Source organism: Coenobita brevimanus, chromosome 59, assembly GCF_032717465.1.
Source record: "Coenobita brevimanus isolate Jiangsu-jjx chromosome 59, ASM3271746v2, whole genome shotgun sequence".
Lineage (NCBI taxonomy): Eukaryota > Metazoa > Arthropoda > Malacostraca > Decapoda > Coenobitidae > Coenobita > Coenobita brevimanus.
In genome coordinates, this window is record NC_137012.1 from 28483027 (window position 1) to 28495652 (window position 12626).

The 12626-nt window shown below is 47.1% G+C and overlaps 1 protein-coding gene across 5 annotated transcripts in view; it reads right to left on the reverse strand.

Moving 5' to 3' along the window:
* loaf (low-density lipoprotein receptor domain containing lost and found) overlaps nt 1–12626 on the reverse strand; it is a 104928-nt gene that overhangs the window by 33341 nt on the left and 58961 nt on the right. For all 5 annotated transcript variants that reach the window (XM_080274715.1, XM_080274713.1, XM_080274711.1 and 2 more), the window contains exon 3: nt 7335–7479. In XM_080274715.1, the coding sequence (XP_080130841.1) occupies nt 7335–7479 (145 nt within the window). The remainder of the gene's footprint in view (nt 1–7334; nt 7480–12626) is intronic.

Here is a 12626-nt window from a genome sequence, read left to right on the forward strand (position 1 = left end):
CTCATTCCATTTCTCTCTCTCTCTCTCTCTCTCTCTCTCTCTCTCCCTCTTCCTCCTGGCCTACAGCTACTTTTATCCTTCAAACTTACGACGAGGACAAGTATTCCTGCCAGACCTTCCTTCATTCCTTCCTTCCCTCCCTCCCTCCTTCCTTCCTTCCCTCCCTCCCTCCTTCCTTCCTTCTTTCCCTCCCTCCCTCCTTCCTTCCTTTAATTTCTTCTTAAATTTTTCTTCTTTCATACAACTTTACTTCCCATCCTTCCTTTATTCCTTCTTTCTTACCTCTTTCTTGTTTTGTCAGTCTTTCTTTCATTCTTCCTTATTCCTTCCTCATTTCTTTCCCTCCTTCCATGTTTCCTTCTTATAATTTACATTTCTCCTCCTTCACTTCTCCTTACATCCAATTTTTTTCATTTTCCTTCGTTTTTTCCCTCCTTCTTACAAGGGAAGATAAATTTAGTCAGATATTTTCCTTTCCTTCTTCTCCTTCCTTCTTCTCTCCTTCCCTTTTCTTCCCTCCTCTTCCCTTCTTCCCTCCTTCCCTTTTCTTCCTCCTCTTCCCTTCTTCCCTCCTTCCCTTTTCTTCCTCCTCTTCCCTTCTTCCCTCCTTCCCTCTTCTTCCCTCCTCTTCCCTTCTTCCCTCCTTCCCTTTTCTTCCCTCCTCTCCCTTCTTCCCTCCTTCTTTCCTTCTTCCCTCCTTCTCTTTCCTTCTTCCCTCCTTCTCTTTCCTTCTTCCCTCCTTCTCTTTCCTTCTTCCCTCCTTCTCTTTCCTTCTTCCCTCCTTCTCCTTCATCCATTTCCTCCCTCTAATTATCCACTTTCCTCTTCGCCTATTTCCTGTTTTATTTTTATCTTCTCCATTTTCTTCCATTTTTCCTTCTCTCTCTTCTTTCTCACTTTTATTTTGCTTTATTTTTGGTTCTTCTCTCTCTCTCTCTCTCTCTCTCTCTCTCTCTCTCTCTCTCTCTCACTTACCTCCTACTTCCATTACTCTTCTCCCCTCCTTCCATTCCTCCTCCTCCTTTCTGCCTCACCCTTATTCTCCTCCCTCTCTCTTCCTCCTTTCCCTCCTTCTGTATCTCTTCCTTTCTTCTTCCTTCTCTCTTATCTCCAAATTCCACTATTTTTCACCTTCCCTCCGCCGTCTCTCTCTCTCTCTCTCTCTCTCTCTCTCTCTCTCTCTCTTTCTCTCCTCTCGTTTTATCTCTTCCTCTTCTTTTATCCCGTTCCCTCTCTCTTCCTCCCTTCTCTCTTTCTCCTCTCTAATCCTTCCAATTCTCTCAATCGTTTCCTGTCTCTTATATTCATTTCTTCTCTCCCCTCCCTCCATTCTCCTCCTCCTCCTCCTTCTTCCTTTCTTCTTCTTCCTCTTTTCCTTCCATTTTCTCTCTTTTCTCCCTCCTCATACGCTCTCTCTCTCTCTCTCTCTCTCTCTCTCTCTCTCTCTCCAATGTCCTGAAGGCATGAAGTTTGTTCTCGTGCCTCACCTGAATTATCTGCCTGCCTACCTGCCTGCCTGCCTGTCTCTCTCTGTCTTTCTGCCTGTTTGTCCTTCTGTCTATTTGTCTGTCTGTCTGTCAACTGGTCTGTCTGTCTCTTACTGTCGTTAAGTCTGCCTTTATGTCTGTTGCTATCGGTCTGTCTGTTTCTGTCTGCATCTGTCTCGCTGTGTCTGTTTTTAATGTCTGTCTATCTCGCTACTGATCTGTCTGTCTCTGTCTTTGTTTTGATGTCTGATTATCTGTCTATCTCGCTGGCTATCCGTCTGTCTATCTCGCTGCCTGTCCGTCTATCTGTCTATCTAACTTTCCCGCTGTCTGTCTGTCTGTCAATATTCCACCCTCCCCATTTTTTTCCTTTGCATCTCCTATCTATCTATCTTTACTCAGTTTTTTCCTTCAATTCCCTCTTCTTCCTTCATTCCTTCCTTTTTCCTTCTTTCTTCCTTTCCTCTCTTCCTTCATTCTTTCTTTCCTACATTCCTTCCTTCATAATTTCAATATTTTCATTATTTTTTCCTATTTAACTTTCTTTCCTGCCTAATTTTTCCTTCAGTCTTCCACATCCTTCCTTGTTTTCTTTCCTCCTTTCTTTCCTTCAACTCGTCCTTTCTTCATATCTTTCTCCTTCTTTCCTTCATGTATTCCTTTCTTCCTTTCCTTCATTTCTTTTTCTCTTCCTTCCTCCTTATATTCCTTCATTTATTTCACTTTTCTTCCTTCCTTTTGTCTTTCTTTTTTCTTTTTCATCCTTCCTTCATTTTTTTTTTCCCATACATACCTTTCCTTCCTTCCATTCTCCATATTCTTTTCATTCCCTCCACCTTCTCTCCCCCCACTCCTTATCTCTCTCTCCCATTTCTTCTTCCTCCTTCTTTCTCTTCCCTCCTCCTCCTCCTCCTCTTCCTTCTTGTCTTCTCTTCACCTCTCTTTAATGTCCTTTCTTCTCCTCGTCCTTTTCCTTCTCTTTCTCTTCCATCTCCTTCTGTCATCTTCTCTCTCTCCTCCTCCTCCTTCTTCTTCATCTCCTTATTCTTTCCTCTTCTTTCTCCTTTCCTGTAGCTCCTCCTCCTCCTCCCCTCCCTCCTCCTCCTCCTCCCTGTCTTACGTTGAAGTTTCATCTCATACCTCACCTCAAATGTCTGCCTGTCTGCCGCTGTCTGCCTGTCTGTCGTTGTCTGTCTGCCTGTCTTTGCCTTTCTTGAACACTGTACATCTACCTGCCATCCTCTCTCTCTCTCTCTCTCTCTCTCTCTCTCTCTCTCTCTCAGTATGCCTGTTTCACTCTTTTTTTTTTAGCCTCAATTTTACTGTTTTCCTCATTTCTCTCTCTCTCTCTCTCTCTCTCTCTCTCTCTCACTTCCCTTCTCCCCTTTCCCACTATACCAATCTAACTCACCCAGTTCTCTATCTCCGTTTCTTCCTTCACTTTTCCTTCGTTACCTGTCTACCCCAATCTTTATCATTTTTCCCATTTTCTTTCCATCTACATCAGTCTATCCTCTATCCACATTCTCTATTTCTTTACTTCCTTTATTTCTCTGTCTGTCTGTCTGTCTTCTGTTTGTCGCCTTATTTTTGCTTTATTCATATTTCTCCCTTTCTATCCATATCACTCTTATTTTCTTCCTTACATTTCTCTTTCTTTCATTCTTACTTTCTCTCTTACTTCTTCTTCTTTACCTTTCATTTCTTTCCTTCTGACGGTCTCTTATATTTATTTTTTTTTAATCTTATCTCCTTCATTCATCCTTACTCCTGTCTTTCATTTTCTTTATTTTTTCTCTTTTTTTCCTTTTTTTCCATCTTGCTGTCTCTTCTTCTCTTCGTATTTTTTTCTGACTTCCATTCCCTTTCCATTTATATTTGCCTGTCTTCCTACCTCTTCCTCTTCACCTACCTCCGTTATCCTCCCTCTTCCTTTCCTTCCTCCCTCTTCCTCTCCACCTACCTCCGTCTTCCTCCCGACCTTCCTCTTCTTCCCTCTTCCTCTCGACCTTCCCTTCCTTCCCCCTTCCCACCTATTCCTTGCTCCCTCCCTCTTCTTCCCTTCCTCCTCGTTCCTCCCTACCTATCTCTTCCTTCCTTCTTCCCTTCCTTCCTCCTTGTCTTTCCTCCATGACTTCAAGGCAGTAATGAGGAAGTTAGAAGCTGTTTGTCTTCTTAGCTGTTACTCTCTCTCTCTCTCTCTCTCTCTCACACACACACACACACACACACACACACACACACACACCACATCTCTCCAATCTTAGTTACTCTTTAACTTCCTCCATTCCTCTTCTTCCCATCTCTCTCTGTCTCTGTCTGTCTGTCTCTGCCTCTCTCTCTCTCTGTCTGCCTGTCTCTGTCTCTCTCTCTCTCTCCCTCTCTATTCTCTCTCTCGTATCATCGTCCAATTATTTCTTCCCGTCTTTTTCACTCACTTTCTCTCCCTCTTCCTCCTTCACTCGTTCTCCTCTTTCGTCCTTTCTCGTCTGCCCTCCTCTCATTTTCTCTCTACTGCCTCTCTCTCTCTCTCTCTCACTCTCTCTCTCTCTCTCTCTCTCTCTCTCCTTTCTAAGATTTCGTTCACATCTCTGCCATCAGTTCATACTCTCTCTTTTTTTTTGTCTCTACCTCTTAACTCTCTTCTTTCCTACCCTTTAAGACTAGCAATCTCTCTCTCTCTTTCTCTCTCTCTCTCTCTCTCTCTCTCCCCTTACATCCATTCATTCCCCTTTCCTCCCTTCTTCCTCCTTCCTCCATTTCCTCCTTCCTCTCTTCTTCCCTTTTTTTTTTTGTCAAATGTTTTTTTTCTCTCCTTCCACATTTCCCTTTTCCCTCCTCTCTCTCTCTCTCTCTCTCTCTCTCATACCTTCCACATATTTTCCTCCTTCTTTCTTTCCTCTTCTTCCTTCCCTACCACCTCCTTCCTTCCTTTCTCTTCTCCTCCTCCTCTCTTTCTTCCCCCCTCCCTCCACCTGTTTTCTTCCCTACTTCCCTCTTAATTTCCTCTCTCTTTCCTCTTCCTCCTCCTTTTCTCCCTTCCTTCCTCCCTGTTTCCTCCCTCCTTCCTCCCTGTTTCCTCCCGCCTTCCTGCCTCTCCCTCCCCTCCTTCCTGCCTCCGCCTAACTACCCATATACAACCTCACCCTCATTAGTTAATCACCTTGCCTACCTGCCTTACCTCTGCCTCACCATTACCTCCCCTGCCTGCCTTACATCTGACTCACACTTACCTCCCTGCCCTCCTCATCCCCACCTCCCTGCCTCACCCCTACCTCTCTGCCTCATCCCCACCTTCCTGCCTCACCCTTACCTCCCTGCCTCACCTCCGCCTCCCTGCCTCACCCATACCTCCCCGCCTCACCCTTACCTCCCTGCCTCATCCCCACCTCCCTGCCTCACCCCCACCTCCCTGCATCCTGTCTTGCCTCTCTACCTCCTGCCTCACCTAAACTTCCTGCTGCCTACCTCCCTCCTCTTCCTCACCACTTTGTATCTCCATGCCTCCTCCTCTTCCTTCGTGGCTCTCTCTCTCCTTCCATTCTTCTTCACCTCCTCCCACACCCTCTGCCTCTATATCTTTACTTCCTCCTTCCTCTCCATCTGCCTGCCTGCCTGCCTGCCTTCCTTCCTTCCTTCCTTCCTTCCTGCCTACCTTCCTTCCTTCCGTCCTTCCTGTCTGCCTGCCTATCTATGTCTTCCTTCCTGCCTGCTTGCCTTCCTTCCCTCCTTCCTGCCTGCCTGCCTTCCCTCCTTCCTTCTTTCCTGTCTGCCGGTCTGTCTATCTGCCTGCTCGTCTGCCTTCCCTCCTTCCTGCCTGCGTGCCTCACCTCCAGTCTTCACGGTGGTAATGAGGATGTTAGACGCTATTTCTCTTGCCTCCTTAGTGGTGCAACCTGCCTACTCCCGCCCCTCCCTGCCTACCCCCTCCCATCTCTGCCTACCCCCTCCCCTCCCTGTCTAACCCCTCCCTTCTCTGCCTACCTCCTCTCCTCCCTGCCTACCCCCTCCCCTCTCTGCCTACCCCCTATCTTTCAACCTCTTCTCTTCCTCCTCCTCTCCTCATTTCTTCCCTTCCTTTGTCTGCTTCTTCTTCTTTCTCTCTCTCTCTCTCTCTCTCTCTCTCTCTCCCCGCCTCCGTTTTCTCCCTACCTTTGCCTCCCTCTTCTTTTCCTCCCTCTTCCCTTCCTCCTCCTCTCCTCATTTCTTCCCTTCCTTTGTCTCCTTCCTCTCTCTCTCTCTCTCTCTCTCCGTCTCCGCTTTCTCCCTACCTTTGCCTCCCTCTTCTTTTCCTCCCTCTTCTCTCCCTCTCCTCCCCAGGCTCCCTCCCTCCTCCCTTACAAAATACCCTTCCTCCCTACACCTGACAATGACCTCAGATAGACAGTTGGCCTCCTTAACTACACCAATTAAAGGAAACTAATTAACAGGGTGAACGTAACAAGCGGGGGTCATTAGGGATGCTGCCGGGCCCCACTCTGTTTCGATTCAATAATTAGCCCTATTTTCGATGGTTAAGGGGATTCGTGACACCTGTTCCTGAGCGATTAGGTCCATTGTTCGATACTGACTGGGTTCCTCGCGCTTGTTCCGGAGTGATTTTGTCTACGAAGCTGTTCCGGAGGCTTCGTGGTATTTCTGAGTGATATAATCCATTGCTCTCTCTCTCTCTCTCTCTCTCTCTCATTCCTTCACTTCCCCACCTCTCTCAATTTCGTATTTTTCTCTTCCATCCTTCTTGCTTCAATCTTTTGTTACCATCTTCGCTTCTCTATCGTTCCATCTCTCTCTTCCATCACCTCTCCTTCCTTCTTTCCCTACTTCCCTCTTCTTCCTTTTTCCTCTTCCTCCTTTCTCTTCCATCTTTCTTCCTTCCTCCCATCTCCTTTCTTCTTCTTCTTCCGTCTTTCCTTCTCTATCTCCTTCACATGGCCTCTTCCCCCTGCCTCCTTCATACTTCCTTCCTTACCTCTTTCTTCCCTCCTTCCTTCTTTCCATCCCTTTCTCTTCCCATCTCTTGTTTCCCCTCCTCTCTCTCTCTCTCTCTCTCTCCCTCTTCTTTTTCTCCTTCCCTCTCTACCAATTTTCATCCCTTCTCATTTGTCTTCCTGAGCTATTTCTCTCTCTCTCTCTCTCTCTCTCTCTCTCTCTCTCTCTCCTCCTTCTCTTTTTCCCCTTCCCTCTCTACCAATTTTCATCCCTTCTCTTTTGCCTTCCTGAGCTCTCCTCTCTCTCTCTCTCTCTCTCTCTCTCTCTCTTTCCCCGCTGTGCACCCGTCACCACCCACCCACCTCCCTGTCTTTGCTTCATCCAGCTTAGAGCCCCACCTGTCTCCAACCCATTTCTCACACTTCACCACACACACACACACACACACACACACACACACACACACACACACACACACACACACACACACACACACCTTCATATTTATTATTCTCTCACGTTTCTTATTCCTTCATATTTATTTCAGTTGTTATATATATTCTCTCTCTCTCTCTCTCTCTCTCTCTCTCTCTCTCTCTCTCTCTCTCTCTCTCTCTCTCTGTCCTTCATACTTATTCTCTTCTATCTTTTCGTCTTTCATATTTCCTATTCTTTCATACTTTAACACACTATGAAACTGTTTTTTTACTGCTATTGTTTGTACTCTTAGTTTTACATTATTATTATTATTATTATTATTATCACTACTGCTACTACTACTACTACTACTACTACTACTTTTCGAATAATATCTATCACATCAGACATCACTACAACTCAACAAATAACGCTCTCACCTAAATTAATACAACTCACAACCACCCACCCACCCACACACAAGAATCTCCCCTTCCTTACTCTTGTCCTTGAAGGCTGTAATAAGGAGTCTAAACCCATTCTCCTCCGGCCCCCACTGATCGGTGACGTAGCGTAGCGTGACGTGTGTGGAGCGGGTGTACAGGGTCTCAACGTTGCTCACTGTGTTCCGGCAGGAGAGGTCGGCCTGTGAGAGGAGAGAGACACGAGGGGTTAGTTGGAGGGAGAGAGGTAGGGAGTCAGGAAGTTTATGTGATGAGGAAGATGGTATTAGGGACAGAGATGGGGCGTTAGGAAGGTAAAGGTAGGGAGTTAGGAAGGTTGAATACAGAGGGAGAGAGGTAGGGAGTTAGGAAGGCTGCATACAAAGGAAGAGAGGTAGGGAGTTAGGAAGGCTATGCGATGAAGATGATATTAGGGAGAGAGGTAGGGAGTTAGGAAGGGTAAGGGATAAGAAGGACTGTGTATGCAGAGTCAAAGAAGACGTTAATGCATCTCACACACACTTGATACTGCTTCATGACAAACACACTTCACAACCACACCTCACACTACTACACCTCACACTGTCAATCACACCTCACACTGCGGCACCACACACTTCACAACCACACCTTACACTGCTACACCTGACACTGTCAACCACACTTCACAACCACACCTCACACTGTCAACCACACCTCACACTGCGGCATCACACACTTCACAACCACACCTCACACTGCGGCACCACACACTTCACAACCACACCTCACACTGCCACACCACACAGGTCAGGGTGTTATAAAAGTCAGTTCCAATAAAGCACACAAGCACACTTCGCCATGTCACACACACACACACACACACACACACACACACACACACACACAAACTGACAATCTCTCTCTCTCTCTCTCTCTCTCCCATAAGAAAGCGTTGTGATTTAATTAGAGTGAGTGAAGTATCAAATGCAGTATTCCCGGTAATTACTGGGGGATCCTGCCCTCATTACTGCCAAGATCTCGTACCGGGAGAGGGAGGGGAGGGGAGGGGAGAGAGAGGAAGAAGGGGAGGGAAGGGGAATAGATGAATGGAGGAAAAAGATGTATGTGACTGAGGGGAGGGGAGGGGAGGGGAGGGGTGGGGAGGGGAGGGAAGAAGGTGAGAGAAGGGGAATAAATGAATGGAGGGAAAGGAAGTGTGTGACTGAGGGGAGGGGAGGGGAGGGGAGGGGAGGGGAGGGGAGGGGAGGGGAGGGGAGGGGGAAAAGGAGGAAGGAGAGGGAGAAAACGCAGAAGACAGAACAAAGAAAATGGAAGACTAGGAAAGAAGTGGGAGGGGAAAGGAGAGAAGGAGAGAAGAAAGAAGAGTGAGAGGGGAGGAGAAAAAAAAAGGAAGGGTGGGGAGAGGAGGGTAAGGGGAGATGGAGGGGAGGAAAAATGGTGAAGGAGGCGTTGTTTGTGAGGGAAGGGAGGTAAAAGTGCACGAGGGAAGAGGGAGAGGAGAGGAGGAGGGAGAGGTGGTGAAGGAATGAAGAGGGGGAGGGGAAGAGGGATGAAATAGTGAAAGGAGGAAAGAGAATGGGGTGAGAGAGGGGGTGAGGGAATGGGGAAGGAGAGGGGGAGAAGGCGACAGGAAAACGGGAGGGAGAGGGGGAGAGGAATGTGGCAGTGAAAGGGGGTGATGAGGAGGGAGACACGAGTGATGGTGGAGGAGAAATGGGGAGAGAGAGGGTGAAGCAGAGGGGTGAGGGAGGAAAGAGAGGGGGGGGAGTGGGTGATGAGAGAAAAGGGAAAGACAGGGGAGGGGAGGGGAGGGGAGGGGTCGGAACGGGTAAAGGAAAGGAAAGTGGAGGAGGGGAACGAGGATAGGGGTAAAGGGAGGAAGGGAAGAGAAGAGGGGAGGGCGGGGAGGCGAGGGGGAGGGGGAGGAGGGAGAGGGGGAGGAGGGGGGAGGGGGAGGCAGAAGAGGCTGTTTGTGTGGTCAGGAAGATAACACCACCTCTCATTAATTTTTTACGCTTAAATAATTACAGGGAAATACAGTCAGGAAATACAGATCAAATAACTAGGCAATACGATAAGTAAATAACGCGAATAAAAAAAAAAAAAAACAGAAAATCGATAACAGACAGACAAACAAACTGACAGAAGGACGGACAGACACACAAACAGACAGATGGAGAGACAGAGAAACGGAGAGACAGACAGACGGACGGACGGACAGACAGACAAATATAAATAACATCTTAGAAATACACATAACCTTTTCACCCCGAGGACGCGTTTTCTACTTCATTCTTATCTCCAGACGATTTTATTCAGCTTGAGGGAGACTTTCTGACCTTGTGGGGCCGGCAAATCGTCTTCATTAACCCCCTACAGTACAAGACGGCCTTCCAAGCTTCAAGAAAATCGTCTAAGATCAGCAATAATAAAAAAACAGACAATTGGAGTGCTTTTATATCTTGTTTTATCACGCAATCCTTTACCCCATTCAGCCTTAGTTTCCTTTTCCTTTTTCTTTTTTTCCTTTCACCTTTCCTCCCACCTTGAAAGGGCTGATGGACTGTCCTTGACGATTTTACGAAGTGCTTCTTGAGATGTGGAAAAATGGTGAAGCAGAAACAAGGGAAACTGTCAAAGGGCGCCATCGTAGTGAAGGGGTAAGGAATTAAGGGCATAAAAAGCCTGCGGTCCCATTCAGCCTGATTTCACTAACGCTGGAAAAAAGGCTAGACAGGAATGTAACAATAATAATAATAATAATAATAGTAATAATAATAATAATAATAGTAATAAATAGGTAAAATACGATCGTAAAAAATAGCACAGTCCCCTAACACATATAGATCTATTACCTTGGTACCCAACACTAAATTATAACATCCTTTACTGAACCTTTTTATTGATTTATTCTAAACCATAATAAACACTACGAATAATACCAGGTGGTTTGTAAATAGCGCCCCTCTAGAATCTCGCCTGGTGATATCTTGTGTTGTGGGGACGGCTCAGTGTGCTGGTGTGGGCGGCTGAGTGTAGGAGGGGGCGTTATATATTAACCACCGTCCACCTGCATTATAATCAATAGGTGAACGATATATTGAAACTTTTCGCTCATATTTCAAAATGGTTGGTACTTCAGATGTTGAGATACGTTTCTTGAGCCGAAATTTATCCTCTCTCTCTCTCTCTCTCTCTCTCTCTCTCTCTCTCTCTCTCTCTCTCTCTCTCTCTCTCTCTCTCTCTCGTTCATTTTCTAACTTCATATCTCCCACACTTTCCTCTTACATTTTCTTTCAGCCCCCATCTCTCTGTACATCTATCCATCTACCTGTCTATCTATCTATCGTTGACCTCCTCACGAACTTCCAGTCTCTCTCTCTCTCTCTCTCTCTCTCTCTCAAAACGTCAGTGGAGTTTCAGAAGTTTTCGACACTTCCCGTTGACGTCTAAACTAATACCGCCGAGAGAGAGAGAGAGAGAGAGAGAGAGAGAGAGAGAGAGAGAGAGAGAGAGAGAGAGAGAGAGAGAGAGAGAGAGAGAGGTGAGATCGGCATCAAATATTCTGCAAGTGGAAAAATATGCCAAAAATCCGATATCGCTAGACAGGGAGGAGGGGGGAGGGGAAAGGAGGGGAGAGGGAGGAGGGGGGAGGGTTAAGACATGGAGGAGGAGAGAGGGGAGGGGGGAGGGAGGAGACATTGAGGAAGACAGGGGGGAGGGGGAGGGAGGGAGGAGGTGAGAGAGGGAGAGACGATAGAGAAACGAGACTGAGTGGGAGTGTGGGAGGGGGAAGGATGACACTGAGGGGAGAAGTGAAACAGAGAGGGGAGGAGGAGGAGGAGGAGGAGGAGGAGGAGGAGGGAGGGGAAGTTGGAGAGGGTGGGGGAAGAGGGAGGAGAGGAGTGAGGAGGGTCGGGAGGGGGAAGGAATGGAGGAGTCAGAGGGTGAAGGGGAGGGTAAGGGAGGGAGGAAAGACTCAAAGACGAAAACTGAAGGAGGAGGAGGAGGAGGAGGACAGAGAGAGAGAGAGAGAGAGAGAGAGAGAGAGAGCGCGAGAGCAAAGGATTACCGAAGGAAGAGAGAGGAGGTGGGGATTAAGGAATAGAAGGAGGGAGGGAGTGAGGTGGGGAGGGAGAGACAGGGAGGGAGGGAGAGGGAGAGAGGTAAGAAAGGAAAGAAGAAAGAAGAGAGGAAGAATGGCTGTGTGTGTGTGTGTGTGTGTGTGTGTGTGTGTGTGTGTGTGTGTGTGTGTGTGTGTGTGTGTGTTTGCCTTACTATCAATTACAAAACAGTAAGATTTATTCTGTAATTACAAGTTAGTGAGTGAGAGAGAGAGAGAGAGAGAGAGAGAGAGAGAGAGAGAGAGAGAGAGAGAGAGAGAGAGAGAGAGAGAGAAGAGAGAGAGAGAGTGACAGTGACGGAGAGTTCTAATACCAACCTCTGGAATAAAGAAGAGGGAGAAGAGAGGAAGCGGAGGCAGAGAGAGAGAGAGAGAGAGAGAGAGAGAGAGAGAGAGATTAATATACCAGGACCATAAGTAAACACGAAGAGGAGGAGGAGGAGGAGGACGCAATAGAAATGTGGAATAAATACAGGTATAATTAAATGGTAAAAAAAATGAAGGAAACAGGAAAGATGGAAGGAAGGAAGGAGGAGAAGACGGAAAGAATAAGTGGAGAAGGAGGAAGAGACGAGGAGGAGGAGGTAAGACATAAATCTGGAGGAGAGACAAAGGAGGGCCATGGAGAGAGAGAGAGAGAGAGAGAGAGAGAGAGAGAGAGAGAGAGAGAGAGAGAGAGAATGAGGGAGTGAGAGAGTGAGAGGATTATAGAGAAAATAAGAGTATTAGGGAGAGTAATATCAGCTCCCTGGTGAAGGTGGGAAAATGACTCTCTCTCTCTCTCTCTCTCTCTCTCGCTCCCTAACACCTTCTCCTTCCTTCACACAACTTTTCTCTCCTTACCTTCTTAACTTTTCCCTACCTCCTTCACTCTTCTACCTTCTTCTTCTTCTTCTCTCTCTCTCGCTCTCTCCCTCTTCCACCATAATTCTTTTATCTTTCCATTAACTATCTAACACTCACCCATCTCTCTCTCTCTCTCTCTCTCTCTCTCTCTCTCTCTCTCTCTCTCTCTCTCTCTCACCGTAATTCATTTACCTTTCCATGAACCATCTAACACAAACCCCCCCCCCTCTCTCTCTCTCTCTCTTCCATTTTCTCCTCCATTCTATCCCACCACTCTCCTTCCATCCCATTCCTTTCCCTCCCACCTCACCTCTCACTCCCCTCCATCCCTCTCCGTATTCTTTATCCCACTGCGTTCCACTTCACTATGTGCTCCCT